At 38.4% G+C, this 25,088-nt stretch overlaps 1 protein-coding gene across 2 annotated transcripts in view; it reads left to right on the top strand.

The window, feature by feature from the left end:
* Nucleotides 1-25,088, top strand: part of LOC128018474 (nuclear receptor corepressor 2) — a 100,319-nt gene that overhangs the window by 51,697 nt on the left and 23,534 nt on the right. For both annotated transcript variants that reach the window (XM_052603978.1, XM_052603977.1), the window contains exons 9-22: nucleotides 3,220-3,286; nucleotides 3,633-3,805; nucleotides 3,905-3,995; nucleotides 4,624-4,802; nucleotides 6,684-6,738; nucleotides 6,901-6,999; nucleotides 9,121-9,248; nucleotides 10,723-10,880; nucleotides 11,518-11,580; nucleotides 20,482-20,624; nucleotides 20,718-20,850; nucleotides 22,293-22,710; nucleotides 23,160-23,265; nucleotides 24,252-24,492. In XM_052603978.1, coding sequence (XP_052459938.1) covers nucleotides 3,220-3,286; nucleotides 3,633-3,805; nucleotides 3,905-3,995; nucleotides 4,624-4,802; nucleotides 6,684-6,738; nucleotides 6,901-6,999; nucleotides 9,121-9,248; nucleotides 10,723-10,880; nucleotides 11,518-11,580; nucleotides 20,482-20,624; nucleotides 20,718-20,850; nucleotides 22,293-22,710; nucleotides 23,160-23,265; nucleotides 24,252-24,492 — 2,054 coding nt within the window. The remainder of the gene's footprint in view (nucleotides 1-3,219; nucleotides 3,287-3,632; nucleotides 3,806-3,904; nucleotides 3,996-4,623; nucleotides 4,803-6,683; nucleotides 6,739-6,900; nucleotides 7,000-9,120; nucleotides 9,249-10,722; nucleotides 10,881-11,517; nucleotides 11,581-20,481; nucleotides 20,625-20,717; nucleotides 20,851-22,292; nucleotides 22,711-23,159; nucleotides 23,266-24,251; nucleotides 24,493-25,088) is intronic.

Here is a 25,088-nt window from a genome sequence, read left to right as displayed (position 1 = left end):
ATTAAAATGTGATTAAATTAATGGTAATGACCTCTGCCGTTTCAGAGAATGAATCTGCATGCATTGAGAGAATTAAAGATAACTAATCAGACCTGCATTGCTTGCTAACTTGCTAGATTTTAATTAGGGCTGCTCCGATCACGATCGGCCAATCGGCATCTCTTTAGTAAAGCCCGTTCTCTGATCAGCAGTAAATTCCATCAGGTGCGTGATTTCACATAGAGCAGCTGTTACTACACTGTTAATTTTCAGCATTTATTTGCGCATTTTCTCAGTTAAAAATGGCTCTGTGTAGTAACAGCTGCTTTATGTGAAGTCACGCATCTGAGGGAATTTACCGCTGATTAGAGAACCGGCTTTACTGACGAGATGCGCATAACAATCGGCCGATCGTGATCGGAGCAGCCCTAATTTTAATGTTTTTAAAAGAAGTCCCTTATCATCACTAAAGCTGCATACATTAAAACTGTAATATTGTAAAATATTATTACAATTAAATCCATGTTCTATATTAATATTAGGGCTGGGCAAGTTAACACGTTATAATTGATTAATGATGATAATTATTTTATCATGAGTTAACACAGGTTTTTTTTTTTTGTTATGAAAGTCCATTGCTCACTGGCTCCGAATACACATCCAGACAAATCATGTGTCACAGGAGGAGATGCTCCCGATCAAATTATTTAGGCTAAGCATCAGCATTCACAAATCACTATTCACTGTTATTTTTAACAGAAAAGAATGAAACGAGCTCGTATTCACGACTTCATAAATGGTAAATAAAACATTTCTGATTGCACGTGAAGACAGCAGAGAAGCACTTGCTCAGCACAGTGGAGTGTATTGTTTTGTTAACTTTGTGGTTTATTATTTTGAGTTGTATGGGACGCGGTAACACACGGCCCTCTCAAAATATATTGCTTTACACATCTATCGCTTTTGCTGCTCAGAAGTATTCATGTAATCAAAGCACGTATCAGAAGATCTGCACTCCACCCCGGTTAGGCCAACACTCATAGATCTATATATAACTGAACCGCACTCTGGCCCACCTCTTCCAACCGAGCCAGGGACTACTAAACAGAACGATCACACTAGTCAATGAACCAGGCTTTGGGGGTTAAGATTGCCTAATGGGAGCACATCCTAATTATTCTCCCGCACACATGAATCTCTGCCCCACATATAAAATGTTGTCCCGCGCTACACTCTGCAATGGGTCACACGATCGTGCAGGTCTCTACTCGGAAGATGCCTGTTATAATGTTATGATCGAGACTCTCGACTCTGAGCATAACTTGTATTTCTATAACACTATAAAATATTTAATGTCCTGGCAGTGACAGATAGCTTGTTTTATATTTAATTTAATTACATTAATGTTATAAGTTAAGATTAACAAGATATATTTTAACTGTATATCTACACCGAATATCTTACAGCGATTTTCAAGGCTGGCGCAAAGAATCAAGCAAGCAACTACAGGCCGATCTCAATACTGCCTGCTTTCTCCAAAATTTTAGAGAGAATTATCATAGAACAGTTAGTAGAACATCTTGAAGGTAACAAACTTATCAATTCTAAACAGTTTGGATTCAGAGCAGGGTATTCTACAGAAATGGCTAATTGCTACCTTACTGAGAACATTAAGAGTAAGTTGGACAAGGGTAATGTTGTAGGAGCTGTGTTTATAGACATAAAAAAGGCCTTTGACACCGTGAACCACAACATACTATTGAATAAACTTACCACCTTCAACTTCTCTGAACATGCTATCGGCTGGTTTGCATCATATTTGGAGCATAGAGAGCAACGTGTTAAAATAAACACCGAACTCTCAACATCATTACAATCCACAATGGGTATTCCACAGGGCTCCATTTTGGGGCCTCTGCTCTTTAGTCTATATATAAATGACTTACCTACATGCTGTCAGTCAGCCAACTGCCAAATGTATGCTGACGATAAAGTAATTTATGCTTCAGCTAGGACACCAACTATAGTAGCAGAGACCCTGACTAAGGAAATGGAGGGTATATCCCAGTGGCTTAAAGAAAATCATCTGACGCTTAACGTCAAAAAACGGTATCTATGTGCTTCTCAATTAGAGGAAAAACTAAATGTACAATTAAAATAGATCAAGAAGCCATAGAGGAAGTTGAGGAATTAAAATTTTTAGGTATTATTCTGGATCCCCAACTCAAATTCATAACACACATTAACAAACTCTGTAAGACTGTTCGGACAAACCTAAACTGTTTTAGAATGATTAGGCATCATATACCTGTCAAAGCAGCTTTGCTGTTTTTTCATGCTATGATACTTTCTCATTTATCTTATTGTGTTACTGTATGGGGCCAAGCCTCCCAGACAACAGTCAAACCCATCATGTCATTATACAAACAAGCACTGAAAATAATGGATCAGAAACCAATTATGTGGCATCACTGTTTGATTGTACAGAAATACAAGCTTTTAAATTTTGACAGTTTTATTAAGTTCTCTTTCCTTAAGCTGATTTTTAAATGTATAAATAATCAAGCTCCAGCCGTACTCTGTCCTTTTGTGACCAAAATAAACACAAGGGGAGTTGCCACTAGGAGAGCAGCGGGTGGCAACTGCATAGCAGAGGGGCGCAAAACCACTTTTGGCCACTCAAGTTTTTCAGTGATAGGGACCCATTTTTGGAATGATTTACCAACGGAAATAAAAACAGAAACCAACCTGAAAACATTTAATAGAAAGGTGAAACACTGGCTGAAAGAGAATCAAATATGTGGACATTGACTTTTTTGTTGCAATGTATTGTCTGTGCTGGATGTGATGTGTTGTGTTGTGTAATGTGGTCGGGATTGTGTAAAATGTTAATGTTAATGTTTATAAGGTATTTGTTGCATGATTGTGTAGTTTACACTACGTATTTTTTTATGTTTTTAGAAAGGCCTGACCAGGGACTGGGGTTGCAAATTAGCCTATTGGCTAGAAACCTTTTATGCAACACATTTACACATTTTGTTATGGCTTTGTCTATGATAATTATGTATTTAACAATGTGCGCTGCATTGTCCCTGATAAATAAACTAATAAATAAATTTAAAAAAAAATCTATCGCTTGGGTCCTAGACCTATGCAAAATACAAAAAAAGCTGCCTTTGCTTTCTGTTGAACAAAGATTGCTTACACTTGGACTTTCTTGTATGTATTCCCCTTTTATAGAAATCAGGCAATGAGGAAGAAGCTCATTCTGTATTTCAAAAGAAGAAATCATGCTCGCAAACAGTGGGTAAGTGAAAGCACTCAAATGCACACACAAAACACACACCAGGATGGCACTGTTGCAGCTGGCAGTACCTGAATATTGGGCACATTTGTTTGTTCATTACTAAGACAACAAGAATAACCTTCCATGGGATCCCAATAACGATCCCAGTGTTAGGAAGGAGTGGTGTAATTGATGTCATTGCATATGAATTTCTAGATATCGAATAATGGGGTTATTAAATACTACATTGGAATTGTTAGCATCCATCCACTAATTAGTAATTCCTCTCGTGATGACTGTACTGCAGGAAACGCTATCTAGACTTAGATATTCATCCTTTATGTTCTGACTGGTGTGTTGTGTTCAGGAACAGAAATTCTGCCAGCGCTATGACCAGCTAATGGAGGCCTGGGAGAAGAAAGTTGAGCGCATTGAGAATAACCCACGCCGCAGAGCCAAAGAGAGCAAAGTGCGGGAGTATTACGAAAAGCAGTTTCCTGAGATCCGCAAACAGAGAGAACTGCAAGAGCGTATGCAGAAGTGAGTGGTCTTATAATGTTAGGTGCTTTGGAGACATTTGCATGGTCATGCGTGGTTTCTTAAGTGTATTTATATCTATATTTATGTGATTCACTACAGTAGAGTGGCTCAGCGAGGTGGGGGTTTGGCCTCAGCAGCACGCAGCGAACATGAGGTTTCTGAGATCATCGACGGCATCTCCGAGCAAGAGGTAGGGTTGGAGCTTGTTTCCTGCATTGCTTTTTAGAACCAAATCTGCAGCACTGTAGAAGGAGAATACATTTTACCATAGTTGTGAGCTTGCAGATTGAATTTGTGGAGATAAAACACTCTGTGAATTAATGTCAAGACATATCTCTTCATATTGTGTTTTGCATTCAAAACAGTACTCTAATTCACAAACGATTGACTCTCATACAGTAAGCTGGCTCTTTAAATAAATCAAAAACTCATAAATTGAGCCATCTGAATTGATCTGAAGAATTCACTGAAAGAACTTAGTGAGAATTTGGTAACGGTATTTTATATGCTAGAACAATTCTGGAGAGAACATTGCTATACTCAACAGACAAGCATTTTCTTGAATGTAAAAGATTTGTTTGTGTGTGTGTCTGGAAAAAGTGCACAACAAATCAGTGAATTAACAACTAAAGGTCTCTTACACAACCAGTTGGGTTTTGTGGCTGATGCACTTACTAAACAGAGACATAAGATTCAGTGGCCACATTTTTGCTGACTGTATCTGCCTTGCATTTTGCATTACTGTTTCTCGGTTTCTTTTCACATATTTATTTCCATTTCATATTTGTGACTGCCTTTTCCTCTCTCCCTCACTGCAGAACTCAGAGAAGCAGATGCGTCAGTTAGCTGTGATTCCTCCCATGCTGTTTGATGCTGAGCAGCAGAGGATCAAGTTTATCAACATGAATGGGCTGATGGACGATCCCATGAAGGTCTACAAAGACAGACAGGTCATGAACATGTGGAGTGAACAGGAGAAGGACACTTTCCGTGAGAAGTACGTTATGTCCTTATTGCATTAATGTGCATGTTGATTTCGCTTGAAGGAATGAGGAGTTACGAAATTGGTACTAAAATGCATCAGCATGCGGTTTAGCACATCTCTCCTGGTTTTCAAGAGCTCAGCAGTTTGTGTGCATGTGGTTGTGTTTGATTGTTGGCTAGTGGTGCAGCGCTAGGTGAAATGTGAACAGCTGAAATCTACATCAATATGTAGATGCTAATGTAAGCTAGGGCTGGGCGGTGTATTGAGTTTGTACGATATATCAATATATTTTTAATAGGCGATGTGTGTGCAAAACAGACGGAGCACAGTAGAATAATTGTGAGTCAATAATTGTGAAACATGAACATACATAAATATTTTTAACGGGATGGTGGACAGCAGTGTAATTAAAATAATAGATGTACCAGCCACGTTAAGTCCAAAGTCTGGACCCACCTCTGGTTTAAAACTATTGATGGGACACACAAAATCAACAGTGTATGCAGTAGGCAATAATTGCGTTATATGCTTGTGCTTGCCGGTTAAACATTTAATTCACGTGCGGTTTTGACATGCGCTTTTTCTGAGCATGTACTGTACAATTAAAGAGCGAGCAGACTAAAAAGCCTGACAAATGGCCTGATTACTTGCATCTGAATGTGCTAATACTGTCAAAAACACACAAGGTTTACATATAAGCACAGTAGGTTATGTCCTAAGTGAATGTAAACAGCTGAGAAAAAAATGTGCCTGTATAGTAGATGTCTGCAGCTCTTAAAGCGACAGCAGACTAATTGTTCTAAACATGCTGCTGCTTGTCATTAAATGGATGGTTCACCCAAAAAATACAAATTCTTTCATTATTTACTCACTCACTTGTTCCAAACCTGCTTTAATTTCTTATCACAACACAATTAAAATATTTTTAAGAATGTGGATAACCAAAAAGTGGCTGGTCCACATTGACTTTAATAGGGTGAAAATGCTGTGGAAGTCACTGGGGACCAGCAACTGTTTGGTTAGCCACATTCTTCAAAATAACTTTCACGTTCAACAGAAGAAAGAAACTCATTCAGGTTTAAAACAACTTGAGAGTGAGTCAATTATGACAGAATTGAAATTTGTGCTAAATTTTCAGCAGTTTGAACTTGAATAAGAGAGCCTGCACTTAACCTTTTCACAGGCATTTTGTTTTCATAGACAGATATCGGGATGTATAATTAAAGGATTGTCTAGCAATATATTGATTTTCACAGAATATGCACAGAATTGATATTATTGGTATCATGAGCCGTGTATCATATTGTATCGTGAGGTTGTATTGTGATTCCCACCGCTATTATTAATTGTGCCAGCATTGATGTTTTACACATAATGTGGATAAGCCACAACAGGCAAACATGTCAGATGAATGAATGCACTTAACTTTACCCTAAAAGGATGCTTGAAAATTTGTTCAGCTGAAATGTCTCGCGTTGGCTTGTTGTAAAAGAAATGCACTAAGACTGGTTTATCACCTGTAAACATGACAACCCGAATTGCATACAGAGTTCTATTACCTAATTACACAAATTGAATTACCCAAGCTTTATTTTGGTTTTCTACCAATCTGCATCAGATTTGGTTTGAGAGTGGCAGAGGCTCTGTAAAGATCTGGGTCATGATGCAGAGGGTCAGCAGCAAAAGGAAGTGAGAGAGATCTTGTCTAGTCTAGTTCTTAAGCATGACCTTTTACTGAGCCACTGAGGAACCTTACCAAAGGAATCAACACTCTGGCATGCCACGCGAAAGAAATCACCTTCATAAATGTCTTTGAAAGAATTCAACTGTAAAATACAACATTTGAAGGTTGTGTTTGCTCTGTATCACAACTCCTCCTCTCCCTCACTGCAGGTTTATCCAGCACCCAAAAAACTTTGGCCTGATAGCCTCCTTTCTGGAGAGAAAGGTACACCTGGGTTTTATTAATACCATCCTCTTCATCTCGTTGTTTGCTCTGTAGGCAGTGTGCATGAATATATTGAGTGTGTATGAGCAGAACGAGTAAGGTTTGAAGTGATCTGTGTGTGTGTGTGTGTGTGTGTGTGTGTGTGTGTCCGCCCGCCCACAGACGGTGGCTGAGTGTGTCCTGTTCTACTACCTGACTAAGAAGAATGAGAACTACAAGAACATTGTTCGCAGGAGCTACCGTCGCCAAGGCAGGAACAAGGTGAGCATGAGACTACATTTCCCAGCATGCCTTTTGATGCTTTAATGCTGAGTTTCATTCAAAGTTGGGTGTGAGATGCTCCTACTTGGAAAACAAAATGTCAACGCTAGAATTTGTATTTGAGATGTGTGATCATCAACAGAAGATAATTTATGATATTTTATACATTGCAAACAGGTTTATTATCATGTAATGTTGCACAATGAAACACTGATATATTATTTGCTTAAAGTCCTGCTATTTTGAATGATGTCACCAACGTCTCTGCAAAATCAATTGTAGACTTCTGCAAAAGTGTTGAAATTGAACGTTCTGCATCAAGAGGTGTCCTATTGCACTTTCCAAGCAGTAAGCTGGAATTATGACTTTCTGAGTTGAATGGAATGCAGCATAAGCCCTGAAAAATTCAAGGATGTTGACTATGACATTATGCTAAATTAAATAATATAAACATTGTTTATTTACTTGTTAATCTGTCTCCTTACTCATTTACAGCATGTAGCTCGTCATGATTACAGTCTTTATAGTGCCCGTGTGAATTCAGCTTGTCTTTTTAATGCGAGTGTGTTATTAAAAAGAAATCAGCATGATTCTAATGAGTATCACAGGCGCACACTTCAAAGTGAGGGCAAAATATATGAAGTGATTATCTAGCTCTGTGCCTGAGTCTGCAGTGATTCTCTTCTGATCTTACACACTCAATTGGTCTGTATAAGTGTGTGTAAGATTATGCACCGAGAGATTCAGAAAACTGTTGCATCGTGAATGTATGTAATGTTTGTGTTTTGTATTAAAGGAAGGGAGAGCATGAGGGGAAGTTGTTAGATAGAGAGCCGTGTGTGTGTTGCCTGCAATAATACAATCTGAGAGAATAATGAGCCCACAGGCCAAACACATTTGTTTTACTGGTCTTCTGCTGCTGGAGCGTTTCTGCTCAGGTCATTAAATATCGCCTGATCATAATGAGCTCACATTAAAATGTTCTCAGACTGTGCCACAGACACTGAATGCAAGGGATACAAGCAAGGGAGCCTGATGGGTGAAAGAAAGCATGAACAAAAGGGAGACAGAAAACAGAAAGCAAGTTACTGTGTGGATGAGTGCATCTGTATGTGTATGTTTAACTGTGCATGAATAACTGAGTGTGTGCATGCAGCGCTGTAATGAGGGATGTGGGCAGCTGACATGACATCTAATTTTACTTTTTTCAGAGAAAAAAAAATAAAATCCAATGGCAATTTGGATTCAATTTGCGGAAATGTATTTGTTCAAATTTCAAGTCGAATTTGGAAGTTGTACTGTAATGTGGCTATCCTGATCAGGTGAAATACAGAAGTTTGGGGTTCGAACGATTGTTTTTATTTTTGAAAGAAATGAATACTTTTAATCAGCAAGGCACATAAAATTGCAAAGATTTTAAAAACATGAATTCCGTTATGCTAAAACATTTATGTTAGCACACAATCATGTGGGGAAAAGATTAAATTCATATACATTTGTCAGCAGCTCCCTGTGTGTGTGTGTGTGTGTGTGTGTGTAAGGTTATATGAGGTGCTGTCTGTCAAATTGAAAAGCTCTGAGGCAGAATCGGAGTGTGGATATGTTGAGATTCCTGCACTCTTTCACTCCATTGATCTGTCTTTCCTCAGTCCCCTCAGATTCTGTCTCTGTCCCCTCCCCCTTCATACTTCTGTCGTCCATTTTCCCTTTCTTAGTAGCTGTATTGGAGCATACTCTCTCTTTCCTGACAAAAATAGATGGTCTTTGTTGCCTCATAATTCATGATGGAATTCTTATGTGAAGGAAAACCCAGATACAGAGAAGTGAGGCCTGGGTGATAGGAGCACCACCTCCTCCTATGGGTGTTTTTTTTCTTTTTCTTTTTTCTTACAGAGATTTATAGAACAATGTCCTGGTTCTAGACAGCTTTTTTTGTGGACCATTGGTGAACTTAAGCTTCCGTGTGAATTTTTACAATTGAATCAGGATGTCCATTTATTTCAAATGGGAGAGTTATGTTTTTGGCTGAAAGTAACGTTTTAGATGGTTTTAATGCGATTTTTAATGATTTTAATTAGATTTTTAATGATTTAATTTGCTGTGCTTTGGCTGTATTCGCAGAATAACCAACAGGCACAGCAACAGGTGAACCGCAACAATCAGGAGGAGAAAGACGAAAAAGAGAAAGAGAAGGAGGGAGACCGTGAGGAGGAGAAAGCAGAGGGAGAAGAGAAAGAGGATGGCATAAAGTGAGTATCTTTTCTCACTTTTTCTCACCTTCTCTCCTTCTCATCTCACACTCATCCATCTGCTGCTTTTTCATTGCGCTTTCTCTCATCTAATCCTTTGAACCTGTGGACTTACAGTTTCTTTTTCTCTGTGATTAATCTAAAACTGTGAAGGCACAGTTATGTTAGCCGCAGGTGGAAAAAGCTGAGTTTTTTTGTGCCACATCAAAAACGAATGTGCAATATAATTTAATTTCAGTTACTACAATTATGTAGGTAAAGTAAACAGTAATAAAAAGAAAAAAGATTAAATATATGTAATGTAAAAATGTGTATATAAAATAAAAAATGTGCATATTCATTGAAATATAGTTATATGCCTTTTAATAAATATATTTTATATTTTAGAGTATGTAAACATTTAAAATAATGAAATATATTCAAGTTATAAACAGCAAAAAGACCTGTGACTGGGTTTGTCCTTTTCTCCTCAATATGGTTATTTGATTAATATTAACAGCGTAATAAATTGGTCATTTTGAATTTCCTAGTAAAAACCCAGCCTTCTAGTTTTCCCTGAACAATGGCTGTGTACAGATGCCGGTTCTGCATCATTTCAGCCTAATTTAGTGAGCTGTTAGTTTCTGAACCCTAGTTCACTTGCAGGTGCACACTATATTTAGATACTCTTGGGAAGTGCAGGTAACAGTGTATTAATCTAAACTAAACCTGTGCAGTCAGCAGTACTGTAGGGTGTGATTAGAGCACATTAGCACTGGCCCGAATACACAGGGCTATGTATACGCCCCAGCATGCCAGCTATACATTTGCATTAAGCCGAGTCTGTGCATTTCTCTGACTTTTCCCCTATGATTCCCATGACCTGCGGGCACAGCTGCTGCTCCTATATTTAGTTCTGTATCTGCAAGATGGATAATGTGCAGGTAAGATAAATGAGGGTCTGCTCATCCCACAGCCACTTCTTGACACTGTGCCGTACTGCTGAAGGGAAATACACTAGCTCGTGAGCAAGCATTTGCATAGTGTGTTAACTTTTATACATGGTTCATTTTTTAGTTCTGTGTGTACTATAACATGTTACTTTATATTTTCAAAATATTTTTTTCCAATAGGAATGCTCTTGATTTAAAAAAATGTTAGAAATTTACCTGGCATCCATCCATCTATCCATTTATCTCGTTCTAGCATTTTATCTATTGCTCTATTTTTGTTTGCCGCTTAGTGAGATTGTACATAATGTATAAATAAAAAAAGATTCCGTGCTCTTGAAACCCACCATAAAAAAAAAGAATATACTCGAATTGAGGTAAACATGCCTAATATAAATGCCTTTCAGCATTGATGTCATCATATTTATATTGGAGAAAAAAAATCAAATGATAGATGAAAATCAAACATGATGTGTAAATAACTTTGCTGCAATAAGATCATGATGAGACTATGATAATGTTTTTTTTTCTTCTGTTCTTTACAGAGATGACACCTCTGGTGAGGACGGGGAGGAGAAAGAGCCTCCTGTAACCGCTAAAGGCCGGCGCACTGCAAACAGCCGAGGACACCGGAAAGGACGAGTCACTCGCTCCATGACCAACGAGCAGGAAGAAAACACTTCACCGCTAAGCAGTGAGCTGGGTTAGCACACAGTCACATACCATTGACTTTTTTCAGTGTTTCTTTGAGGTCACGTGTTCAAATGAGTTCTTTGTTTTGCTCTGCAAATTAATTGTGCACAACCTTTTATTTTACAACATTTTCCCACTTGTTGTTTTATAACTTCCATTTTCTGTTTTTCCAAAATGTGAGGACATTTTAACAGCAATATCAACAGAATGAGAATGATCCTAATAATGAAATGGTGTACAAATAAATGGTTGAGTTGAGACGAATGTCACAGTGTTCCCTGGTTTACCATGAGAAGGAATTTCAATTTCCGAAATGCACTTTTTCATGATGTTTAGAGCTCATCCAGCTTAGCTAAGAGTGTTCTTGAACTTTTGTTGATTGTGCTTCATTTATAACGTCCCCTATGCTTCAGCATTAAGGTCAAAACACACTGCATGTGGCAGCACTTGGACTTATTAAAAATATTTCATTGAAACAATTTTTGGAAAAAGTTTTGGAGATTTTTATATCATCCCATTCATGTGGATAGAAAGTAAACAGGAAACAGCCACCTGGGTTGTTACCAAGTTGGTCACTGAATTGCATTATAGTGACTTGGGTATTATGGCACATTACAAGGCAATTCATCTTTTCTTATCTTTTTTAGCAAACCTGGAGATGAATGAAAGTTCTCGTTGGACTGAAGAGGAGATGGAGACGGCAAAGAAAGGTCAGAACCCATGTTGGTTAATTTGTCATTACTGCATTTATTGACTGGACAGTATTCCCGCTGTATGGAGTCATTTGTGCAAACACAATTAAGATCCAGTGAGAAGCATTTGAATTCACAGCAGAATGAATAAGGTTGTTTCTAGATTTAGTGAGTAGCATTCATACAGTGCTGACATAGAAAACCAAAAGTAGTTATGCCAACTATAACCATGATGCTGTGGCATTCATTTCAGGGTTTGTAAAACCTTTTGAGAGAAATTCATGCACTTTTCAATGATTTTCAAGTATTCCAAGTAAAAGCTTCAAGTATTTCAAGTAAATTATTAGTGTAGCTGCACTTATTAATGCAATAGTAATTTTATGATTCAGTTATCTTTTTTATATTTTTATTACCCAAAATATACCAAACCTGCTTCTGGTGCCATCATCCACCAACTTCTGTAGAACTTTAGATGAGCTGCTTTCAGAAATGTCATTTACTCATGATTTAATAAAAAGAGCTTCATTAATGGACCTTAAAAACTTCATGTGGGATTATTCTTGTTCGTGTCAGTGTTTATGTCTGTAATGTAGACTGTAGACGCTCTGTTGACTTACTTCAGGTGTAATGCTTCCACATCGCTCTGTTAACAGCTCTGTGTTTCTCTGGCACCGGTACATCATATCTGATCCATCAGGCTGCCTGCTCCACACCACTCTGGTTTACAGGATCTGTAACTAAATAACATTTCATTAATGATAAAGTCACATGCACCAAATCACAACAGGAACTTTATTTTGTGGAAAACACAGTGATCAAAATTATAGAACAGTAACCACTGTGGAATGAAAGAAGATTACAACTAAAATCTTGGAGGGCTACAGATGTCAGAAAGCCCTTGTTTTGAATGACTTCAGCACATCTGCTGTGATCTTGGTCCACTCTTCAACCCTTCCATAGTTGGGTTTCTTAGCCATAACTTTGTCACCAAGGTTTTCAGTGTGGTTAAGCTCTGGACTCTGTGTTGGCCATTTCAGTTTTATTAGCTTCGAGGAACTGCTGTACCCATTTTGCAGTGTGACAGGAGTATTGTCTTGGATGAAAATCACAGGTTGATTTGGAGATGCTTGCAGGGAAGGAACTGCATTTTGCTGAATGAGGTTCTGATAAATATTTACATTCACACTGCCATGTAGCTGTATAAAAGACCCAACCCCTGTCCACACAACATGCTCCTCAGCAAAGGTAAGCCTAGCCTTTTGATTGTTTCTGCTGATGAAAGACTGCAGTGTGTGTTTTCAGTCCGACTTTTAAACCTGCCAAGACAAATCCTTATCCTGGTTGTCTTTCGTGGACGACCAGTCTTTTGGAGGACTTAAATGAATTCATGTTATTGTAAACCTGCAATATTCTACAGTAGACATCATAGATTGGAATGACTAGCTTCTCTTGGAAGGGCTGAAAGGGTAATCCCTTTGGTCTTCATCTGGACTGCCTCCTATCGCACGTTTTTTTATCATCAGCGGCCCGCCATCTTGCAATATCCGTGAAAATTGGAGGAATGCTGCCAGGCTGCAGATTTGTCGGCTGCTCATCCATGATTCTACTGTTCCACCATATCCAAAAGCTGCTCTATTAGATTGAGATCTGGTGATTGTGGAGGCCATTTGAGGAAAGTGAACTCCTGTTCAAAAAACCAGTCTAAGATGATTTGAGCTTTGTGAAATGGTGCATTATCCTGCTGGGAGTAGCCGTCAGAAGATCATAAAGTCATAAAGGGATGCACATGTTAGCAACAATAGTCAGGTAGGCTGTGGCATTTAAATGATTCTCAATTGGTACTAAGGGGCCCAAAGTATGCCAAGAAAATATCCCCCACACCATTACACCACCACCAGCAACCTGAACCGTTGAGACAAGGCAGGATGGATCCATGCTTTCATGTTCTTTACAACAAATTCTGACCCTACCATCTGAATGTCTCAGCAGAAATCGAGACTCATTAGACCAGACAACATTTTTCCAATCTTCTATTGTCCAATTTTGGTGAGTATGTGTGAATTGTAGTCTCTGTTTCCTGTTCTTAGCTGAAAGGAGTGACACCCAGTGTGGTCTTCTGCTGCTGTAGCCCATCTGCTTCAGGGTTTGACATGTTGTGCGTTCAGAGATGGTATTCTGCATATCTTGGTTGTAACGAGTGGTAATTTGACTTAATGTTGCCTTTCTATCTCTAACCAGTTTGCTCATTCTCCTCTAACATCAACAAGGCATTTTCGTCCACACAACACTGTCGCTCACTGGATATTTTTTCTTTTCCGGACCATTCTCTGTAGACCCTAGAGATGGTTGTGCTTGAAAAACCCAGTAGATCAGCAGTTTTAAAATACACAGCCTGTCTGGCACCAACAACCATTCCAAGTTCAAAGTCACTTAAATCCCCTTTCTTCCCTATTCTGATGCTCTGTTTGAACTTCAAGTCATCTTCACTACATCTAGATGCCTAAATGCATTGAGTTGCTGCCATGTGATTGGCTGATTAGCAATTATATGTAATAGACAGACACATATATGTGTATTATTATCTATGCATTTATCGATCTATGTATATATTTTATATATTCTTCAACTTGCAGTAAAAAAAAAATATTTTTTGATGCGTCGCGATTCTCTCTTTAATGATTCTGAATTGATTCTGAGCTTGTTTTATTTTTCCCCATAAATGAAACGTGTGTGCGCTAGAGACGTGGCGGGCTTCATTGCACAGAATTTGCGCTGTATGATGTGCGCATTGCTTGACAGTGTGTGCTTCCACCCACCGTGTTTTACTTTAGGTATGCTTTAGATATGCATTCATTTATGCTGTTTGGAATGCAGTACTATTAGATGCACGAAACTCTCGCACTGACAGGCAACATGTGTTTGTTGTCCTGAAGCTCGATCGCTGCTGCGGTTAAATGCACTTGCATATCCGAATACTTTTACATGAAATTGATGTAAATAGTCAGTCGGTTTTCAGCGCAGGACAAAAAGTCTGATATATCCTATTAGATCTGTGCATTAGTGTAAATGCAACCTGTTAAAGCTGCCACTGTCTATGATCCCATCAATAATATTCAAATGGCAATACTACTGAGAAAAAAAGAAAATCTCATAACTAGCCTATTTTCTGTAAACTTGTGGGTACTTAAAGAACACTTATTTTAAATAAGTAATTGTTTTGAAAGGTAGTCTGCTTGTGTGTAAAAAAAAAAGTTAATTTTATAAAAATCAAATTTGATCTCAAATTTATATGAAAATGTAGCCATGTGCAGTAATTTTAAAAACTGAGAATCTAATGAATCATGATATTGAGTTGATTGTAATGGGTTCCAAATATACTGCCACCCCTCACCCTATGACCCTCTTAACACCAGGCTGTTACCTCATCTGTCCTTTTTAAAGCAGCTTACAGCTCCCTATGCTAATGTGTTTATCTGTGATCATGTTTAAAGCAAGAGAGGGAGACAACAGTAATGTATGATAATGGCACCTGGCATTCTCGCTGCATTCCTGCACACAGAGAGAGAGCAGCTCTGCACTGTGACTAATGCATGCTGGCACAGCCTTTTAAAGGCAGGGTGGCCGTAATTGTGTTCATGTCTCTGAGAGTGGAAGTGAGTGTGTATGTGGCTGTGGGGGCACTTAATGACAGGATAAAGGGCTGTGTGACCTATAAGCCAGAGCTACTGCACACAGCTCTCCTCAAGTGTCCTTTTTAGATGCTTTTCTTTGGAGGCAAGAGCTGCAGACTGATGTATGTACTGTGTATGTGAACATTAGCTCTAGTAAATGCTGGTAAATGTGTGACACTGTATGAATGTTTTTGTATGTGTGTAAGATGCTCACAAAAACAAACACACTGCAGTTTTTAGAGTAACAGCAGTATTTAAAATAAACACAAGCAAGTCGCTCCAGTTGTCACTCTTGAAGTCAGTGTGAACAGAACTGGATTCAGCTCTGAAGAAGAGTGACAACCAGATTTAGCTGCTGTGTGTAAGCAGCCTTCTCCAACTCGGTTCATTTCTTTGTCTTTCACTTTTCACTCTCACTTTTTTTTTGTATAATTCTTGTCGCTGGCCTATGCTAGGTTTTTCTTTTTTTTTTAATGTTGTTCATTCTTTCATTCTGTCTCTGTCTTTCTGTCTATTTCTGTCTTTCTGTCTGTCTCTAGTTTAGTCTTTCTGTTTTTACTTGCCTATCATTCAGTCTCATTTGCTCTCTCTTCTTTTGGCTAGATTTGCTTTTTATCTATCTGTTTTTTTATAGGGCTGCTCTCGACTAAAGAAGATTTTTCTAGTCGACTTGTAGTCTTTAATTTTTAGCAATTAGTTGAGTAATTGCACATTTAGAATAATAAAACCATATAATTCAAAATAATTTTAAAAGCTGTACTAAAAAGATATGATTTCAGTATAGACTTAAAAGCATCCACATAAGGGAAAGATTTAATGTGCATAGGAAAAGGGTTCCATAATCGTGGGGCAGCCACTGAGAAATCCCTGTCACCCTTTGATTTTAATGTAGTTTTAGGAACATGAAGAATCATCTGACTCGAAGATCTCGTATTTATTGTATTTTGATAAAGAATCAAAAGCTCAACAATATATTCTGGGGCAATTCCATGAAGTGTTTTAAAAACCATCAACAAATAATCTGAAAATATTTGGTTTCCATTTGAATAAATAATTTAAAAGTATGCATTTCACTCTCTTTTTCGTGTTTGTGACAAAAGTACAGACCCTCAGTTACTCTTTTTTTTTTTTTTATGTGCTCAAGTTCACTGAGACCTAGATGGCAGAAAGCACACTGTTTGCCTTAATATTTTGCAAAAGCACAACATTTTGTTATTGTGAGTGTACACAAATAAATGTAAACCTTTTACAAATTAGAAAGCTGTATTACTCTGTAATACAGTTAAATTAAGTTAAATGAAAATGATCGCACTGGTTCCCTCAAGTTAAAGAGAAAGTTTACTCAATTTTAATTCTGTCTTTAATTACTCACCATTGTGTCATTCCAAATCCGTAAGACCTTCGTTCATTGACTGTCACGGACTACATGACTTCACCACTTATGTGGAATTACTATTATTTTTTCTGTCCGACTAAGTGACTATAAAATTTTTATCTCTCTTCACGTTGACTAACAGATAGTGATTATTCGGGGAAAGCCCTAGTTTTCTTATTTGACATTCTTCAATAGGGCCCAAGCCCCAAGGTTTTTTTTTTTTTGTTCTCCTTTATTTTTATTTTGGGGCCTTAACATGCTCAAAAGCTCTTCAAAATTGGCACACACCTTGGAATCTGCGGGTAGATGCTCATCATGATGCCAAGATACTGAAGATGCTAAATTGTGAATGTATTTAGGATATCTTGAATGGTGTTGGAGATTTATTAACCAAAGATCAAAGATCGGTTGTTTCACTTTAACAGCACATTAAAACATCACTCTTGCATGATCTAAACAAATTGTCCTCCAGTAGAAAGATCACTGTTTTGATAAAATATTGTTGCGGTGACAGCAATTTAGTAATTTATTTCAGGAGTGCAAAATAATATATTGGTATGTCATATTTAGAATAGAAATTTACAATACATTCAGTCACGTCTGCAGCGGTTTATTTTAACAGCAAAAAAGGAAACAGTAATTTTCTTACATCTTTGAAGTACATTATCCAAACACTTCAAAACTGTTTACATATGGAGAACATGTCATTATGCCAGCTGCTCCTTGGCCCTTGACGAATGTGATTCGCAGATTAATTGCACAGCAATTTAAAAAATGTAAGTCCTGTCAGTTTAACAGGGCAGTGAGAGAGAGAGCGAGCGCGAGCTCCCCGGCCGCACGCTCACCGTCTTCAAACAACACGAGCTCTTTCTTCCTTGCCCATATTAATCAATTGACACGATGGTGTCGATGTTTAAATAATTTAAAATGAGAATGTAAGTTTGCTCACCCCATTTTTGTTTGTAAGAAAAAATTAGATAAGATTTCATATCGCAATATATATCACAGAAAAATAAAATATTGCAATGTCATTTTTTCCCAGTACCGTGCAGCCCTAGTCTATAGTGTTTATCACTAAAAGTTTTGTTAACCCTTTAAAATAAGGTCTCATTTGTGAACATTAGTTAATGCACTAACAAAGAACAATATATTATATTAATATATAATGTTAGTAGGTTTTAAACTTAATATTAACTAAGATTAAGAAATGCTATATAAGTATTTTTCATGTTAACTAATATAGTTTGTTAATGTTAACAATTGAAACCTTATTGTAAAGCGTTACCAAAGGGTTTTTTGACATTGTTCTCTCTCTGTGTGTGTGTGTGTGTGTGTGTGTGTGTGTGTGACTCTTGATGTTAGTTTGTAACCTTTGCATTGCTGGTTAACCTTAAAACCAGACTGCCAGAGGGTTTCTGTAAATGCATGTGCCTACTGTGCACTGTTTTCCTGATGCAACCAGGGTAGCGTTGCACTGGTGGCTTGGGCCCGTCATCGCTGCCAGGCACTATTTTATTTTTTTTCCCTTTCTCTGTCTTTCATTCTGTTTGTTTTCTTTTTATCTGTCCGTCTTTGTATTTGTCTTTCTGTTTGTCTTTTTTCTCTCTTTCTATCTCTTTCAGTTTCTGAGTGAGTGAGAGTGAGTGGTTAGATTAAGTTGTTGGAGTGCAGAGAGAAAGGAAGTGGCTGAATTGTGGGTTGGCATGAATTAGAGGATTTGGCAAGCCTCCCCGTTTCTCCCTCTCTCACACTGTTGTTAAGGACTGTTTGTAGAGGTCACATTGAAGAAGAAAAGCAGGTCAGTTTGGAGGAATTGCTTTCCCTCTGCTTTCTCATGATATCAACATCAAACCTCTCAAATCTCTCTCTTTATTTCTGCCACAATCTCTTGCTCTCACTGTCTGTTTGTTTTTGTGTGTTTGAGCGTAGATGTGTTTTGGCACAGATAATATGCGTTAGAGACTGCAGAAGAGAGAATGATAGAAGAGATCAGATGAGGTTGTGGAGGGAGGGAGGGCGGGCATTAGGGAGGTGGAGTCACTGCATCTCATCTTCACTTTGCTGTTAAATTCCAGCCAAGCGGCAGCCAGTGAAGAGGAGTGGAAAAAAACTGTGGCCTTGAGACAGAAAGAGAGAGGAGGCTGGCGAGGGAAAGCGCGTGAGTTTGATAAATAAAGAGAGAGAGAGGACGAGAAGAAAAAGAGAAGGGCTGCTCTGTTTAGAGAGAGTCAGAGAAACGACAGCGCAGCTATCAGAGGAGGAATGGGAAGCTCATTTCCCTCTCAAACACCACTCCTTTTTCTCTTTTCTACTTTCTTGCTCTTCTTCATGCTGTTCTGGAGTCCCAATTGCCTCTGCTGTGCATTTCCATGGAAATCATATGAGCATAGATGAAAAGAGTGATGGAGTGATACAGAAGAAGGGAAGAGTGGGCTGCAAAAATGTTTTGTGCAACAACCTGATTGGACCATCCACAGTGGACCAGTGCTGAAGATTTTAATTGGATGTAGCATTGGTACATGCTCTTGAATTAACAAAGCTGATTGGACAGCATGGTCTAATTTGGATTACTCCTACATGCGGAGATACTTGACAGAATGCAACGTTTTGAAATTGAAGATGGATGAACCCTGCATTTCAGGAAGTTTAGGATCGTGTTTGACCCTTCACTGGATTTAACAGCTACTTGCAGACATTTGCTGAATTGGGCAAGAATGGAGTTTCTTTGACTTTTGACCTACTTCTGTTATATAGAAGTACTTCTGGGCAATGTGTAAATCGCAAAGCAGGCTTTTATTTAAGCAGTCTTTGCCCTGCTGTTTCTGTTTGCCATGTTACATAGATTAGGATGTGTGTGCATTTCTGACAAGCAACTGGAAGTGTGGAGATTAAACTGAGACAGAAACAAGGATCTAAAATGGTGAGGATAAGCATGCAAATCAGACTTCAAATGATTTCTTGCTTTGCTTGTTTGTATGACACTAAGGGCATTTTTAATTTAGCTCCATGCACTTACTCTCTTCATTTTATCTCTCCATCTAATTTTCTCTGTCCCTGTCCAAGCTACACTGACTGTCCTGTAGCTTTGATGTGGAGGCAATAGTGCTTTATTGTGGACACTTGCGCTATAAATACAAAGCAGTTACTTAGACTGGACAAGATAGGTTCCTAATGTGAAGCTAACCAGTACACATCGATTTGGCTGATGTCTGCTGAGAGTTAGCTTGGTGTTAAATGATTGAGAACAGTTCATGTCACACTGTTGCCCCACTTTCCTACTTCAGACGGCAAGCGGCAGCATATGATCTTTGACCTTTCCTTTAAGTTTTCCTTAATGACCATGCAAGGCTGGGCAAATGGGAACACATGAGGCTTCCATAACCCAGCAAACAGGGGTCTTGTGTGTTAGTGTTGATAGATATTGTCTGTTAGAAATCTTATATAAACTCTAACGGCCTTGGTGCTGTCCTATTTTGAGTGCATGTGACTTAGTCAGACACCAGGGGGGAAAAAAGGAGACCTACACATACCTGTACACCACAGTTAAAAAGTTTGGGGTTGTTGTTTTTTGTTTAACCAAGGCTGACCAAGGATGCATTTATTTGATAAAAACAGTAAAATAAATAATATTGTGGAAAATTTTAAATGAATTAAAATGAAATTGTGATTAATCCGTCTGGCCATTATAGTGGTCTCATCATTTCCCATTTTCTGTATCAATGAAATGAATGGACTTTTCAGCTGCGTCATGCAGACAGTGACATTGTATTTTGTGCGTTGAAATAACAATGAAAATAGTTACTCTGTCACTCATAGTTCTGTTCCTGTTTTAACGTTGATAAAGTGAGACTGTTCCTTCTCTTACTTTCTTAGGTCTGCTCCAGTATGGCAGAAATTGGTCCGCAATCGCCAAGATGGTGGGCTCCAAAACAGTCTCCCAGTGCAAGAACTTTTACTTTAACTACAAGAAGAGACAGAAACTGGATGAGATTCTGCAACAGCATAAAATAAAATCGGTCAGTTTTCAGAGAGTTGGAGATTATTTATATTTGTTATATGTTGAATTGGTTTCATGTTGTTGTGTTTTAATGCTTGTTTTTTTTTCATAGGAGAAAGAGCGTAAAGCCAGACGTAAAGGTAAAGCTCTTCAGAACGAGGAGGCCAGCGCTCCATCTGCTGAAGAGGAGATGGAGGGATCAGGAGTCAGCGGCAATGAGGAGGAGGCTCAGGAGGATGGAGAGGGTATGGAAACAAACACTTACTTCATGCACATCATTGTCCAGTAACTTATTAATTTCCATTCAAACAGTCATTTGTTGCATATTACTCATCGAGTTTCTGGAATTGAAATAATGAAACTCCGAGTTAAGATCTGAGAAACAAATGAGCTGTATGGTAATTACGTTATCAGCCATAGCTATGAAACCAAACACCTCTGAGGTTTTGTGGTTTCCAGGAAGTCCCACAGCAGCTCGATTCAAACAGCAGAGTGCTTTTCTCAGAATATCAGGAACACGTGGCTTAGACTCACCTTTGACCTCACCCGTGATACAACTCTGACCTACTTCTGAGAAAGAGACACACTCTGCGCAAGCATGAGTTGCTTTTTTAGGAGAGCTGCGTTATCTGAAGTGGTTTTGTTACAGTGGAGCGACCAGACAGTCTGAGCGTCAAAATGTATGTTGTGCTGTAGACGTAATTTTGGAGCTGTACTTCCACAAGCCTGCCAGGCAGCTATGAAACAAACACTTTGTGCTGTGTGTTTGGCAATCAGGTGTGGCTTGCCGATAAATGGGTTTCGTAAGCTTTCATAAAGCCATATTTATCAGGTCAAAGCTTGTGAAAGAAAGCCAGCAAGGGAAGTGCTTATTATGTTATGGTTATTTTGTAATTACATCCAGCTGGGAGAGCACACTCAACGGCTGGGGTTTGTTAAGCCAGTGGGAAAATGAGGCTTATCATAGTCCCCTGCTGTGTATTTACTAGTTATGTTTACTTTTTGATTTGACAAAGGACATGTTAGATTTAGATCAGAGTGATTCTTCATCCAGGAGCTTTTCTGTGCCCTTGGATGATTTTAAAATAAAAAAAGTTTTAAAGTAGTTTTTCGATTTTAACGGGCTTGCTATATTCGATTTCGCTGTTTATGGTATCCGTTTAATGGATTGTTTTTTTTTTTCTTTTCCAAGAGTGTTGAAATGTTTCATTTGTCAGAATTTTGGGCTTTTAAGTTCCTTTTCATAATTTCCTTGCCTAAAAATCATATTTTTGAAAGTTGGCTTCAGTTTTTATATGTGCAATATATCTATAAAATTTTAAAATAAATTTAAATGGAAAAGAATTCTTAATTTGTAATATTTCACAATATTATTGCTCTTAATGTGTTTTTACTCAAATGAGCAAAAGAGACTTCTTTCAGAAACATTAAAAGAAGCTTACATCCCTAAATGTTTGAACAGTTGGGTACTTTACCAGAATTGAAGGTATCATGTCCGATCTTTATTCCAGAACATGGAAGAAATGTTTTAACATGGATAAAACCATTTTTCAGGAAGCCAGAAGAGACCCAAATTGAAGAATGACTTTCCCATAAAAACACCTTGCCAGTCAAACCACACTTATCAGATGAGCTGACATTCATGTCCTGCCCTCTTATGACATTTCCCCATCACTTCTTTTTTCAGGTGGAGCTAATAACAGCTCAGACACCGAGAGCCTCCCTTCCCCACGCTCCTCAGATGACAGCAAGGTCAAAGAAGAAGGCTCAGCATGGCCCAAAACTGCACCCAATGCCACTTCCTCCTCATCCTCAACGGACAAGGACATGGCAGCAATGGAGACGGGGCCAGAAGAAAAGCCAAAAGTAAACAAAGGAGAAGGGGAGCAGGGAGCAGTGAAGCAGGAAGTAAAGACCGAACCGGGCGAGTGTGGTAAGGAGGCAACAGGAGAAGATAAGAAGCCTCCTGCCTTCGAGGTGGAGGAGAGAAAGAAAGAGGTCAAAAAGAAAGAGCATGGAGGAAAGAGCGGAGCTCAAGACAGTGACTCCAGCGCCACATGCAGTGCCGATGAGGTAGAGGAGACGGAAACCTCAGACAAGAACAGGTGAGGGTGTGCATATGTGTGGATGAGAGCGAGGATTGATTGGTTGCTTGGGTGGGGTCTTTTGTGTTTTGCAGTTAAGGAGGCAGGGATTGTTGATTTGTCCTGTAGGACTCTATTTTTTTTCCATGACAGCAAACACTGTATATGTTGGCAAGAGTCAGGGGAAACATTAGCCTGTGAGCTTGCCAAACATGACCGAGCGAGAAGTGTGTGTGTATCAGTCAGGCTGGCTGTCTTTTGTGTATTTTGCATTTTACATTTCCATAAGACTTCATGAGGAAAGTCTGTATTTGTTTATGTGTGTTGCAATGATGATTGTGTGTGTGTTTATGGTTTTGTGGCATTAATGGGCTGTTTACAGAGACAGTAAATAAGAGCGAATGAGGCTCTGACCATATTAAGCAATAACTCTTCTCTGCTCTTCTCACCCTCAACACCATGTCTGCTAGGCCAAGTTTGTTGAATTTCGCTCATGATGGAGTGATCACTTCTCCTGTTCAGAAACCACTGGACCTCAAACAGCTCAAGCAGAGAGCAGCTGCTATTCCTCCCATAGTAAGCACCTACCCACACCAACATTCATCTTTTTCACTCACTTGTGGTTTGAATTTCATGAGGTTTTCATGTTAACAACTGGTATATCTGGCCAGATTACACAGATTAGCATCTTCTCTCCATGCTGCCATGGTTACAAAGGCTGTTTTTATTCCTATGAGATGCTAGTTTTCCACCTCTGCTCTTAGCTATTCAGACACTAATGATGAGCTATCAGCCAGAAAGTTAATAATAATAATAATTATTATTATTATTATTATTATTTTTATTTTATTTAATGTCAAATATCAGAATTCTTTCAAACATGATATTGAGTTATAAGGTGTTATAAAGGTTATAAAGGTAAAGCACAAAAAAACTAAGAAAAATATTGTGTAAATTATCGTTATCAGCAATATACACAGGACTGGGCAAAAGTCTTAGGCTTTTTTTTATGCATAGTGTAGTCACGCCAAATGTTGATTTAATTTAGTTAAGTAATAGAAGTTAATTAATAAAATCTATTTAGGGCATTATTTTTGACTGCATCCTCACTTTAAAGCATTTTTTACACAAGTGCCTAAAACTTAGCACAGTACTGTTGCTTTGCAGGTTTCCTGAAGTGTCTTAGAGACATTGCCACAGTTCTTCTGGATTGAGTCTGTCTCAGTTTCTTAATGTTATTCCAGACAGACTGATGATGATGATGAGATCAGTTCTCTGTGTGGAGCACTGGCTGCTGTCAAAAAAAAAAAAAACAATAAATATATATATATATATATATATATATATATATATATATACATAAAATACTTTTTTTTTTCTTTTATATTGCACATCCCTTGAAGTATAGTTGTGATGTTGCAAACATATTGGCTTTTAAACATCAGATGACTCTTTAATTTAAATTTTGTTTTTCATGACATTAAACTTCCTGGCACTTAGTAGTAATGTGTACATGTCTTGTATAATGCGGTGTAGTGAGCATTTTGTGTCTGTGCTTGTAGATGCCAGAGATGTCGGTAGCAGGACATGATAACCGGCCCGGGTTGCAGGGGAAGCAGCAGGGTATGCCCCACGCTCTTGCATTGTACCAGCAGCAGATTACCATGGCACATGAATCTTCCCAGGAGGCCAAACAGCAACAATCACAGCAAACCAAATCTCAACATAACACAGGAGGCGGAGACTCCAGCAGCCCACGGGTCAGGACTCGCAGCCCTGGTGTCTCTGACAGAGAGAGGGAAGGTAAGCTGCTTTCAGTTTTTTATCCCTTTGTTCATTATCCTTTCATCTATTCCTTCAGTTCATTTTCCTCTCCAGCTCTCTCAACCACCATCTTTTTCCTCGGTTGAGTCTACACCAGTTTAGCAAGTTCTGATGTGTGTCTGTGCACATGTGGAGTGAGTGGAAATGTGGGTTTTAAAAAGTGAAAAAGGACATTGTATTAAAGCAAGACCTGACCACCTAGACGGACAGCTAGAGAACAAACTTTGTTACTCGACTTGTGCAAATATGAAACTGATGCTGCTTTAGTAACAGACTTATGTGTAACAAAGTGGTGACAGGTTTTACAAGCAAATTTCTCGCACAGTTTCAAATGTTCAAGTTGCTCACACAGATTCTTCCAGGTGACCAACAGAAAGCTGCTTGGTTTGAAAGTGTGAGCTGTGCTTCATACATCGCTACACTATTAATCATTGAAGATGAATCTATTTGCCTGCAAAATTGTGCCAACATTTTGCTTATGTGATCCACCTTAACACAGGAAAGTCATATATTGAGTTTATGAAAAATTAAAACCAACTGAAACGATACTGAAATTGAAAACCAAAATACAGCAA

The sequence above is a fragment of the Carassius gibelio genome, chromosome A8 (assembly GCF_023724105.1).
Source record: "Carassius gibelio isolate Cgi1373 ecotype wild population from Czech Republic chromosome A8, carGib1.2-hapl.c, whole genome shotgun sequence".
NCBI lineage: Eukaryota > Metazoa > Chordata > Actinopteri > Cypriniformes > Cyprinidae > Carassius > Carassius gibelio.
Note: the sequence above shows the minus strand (reverse complement) of the source record. Positions and strands in the feature narration are given on the sequence as shown.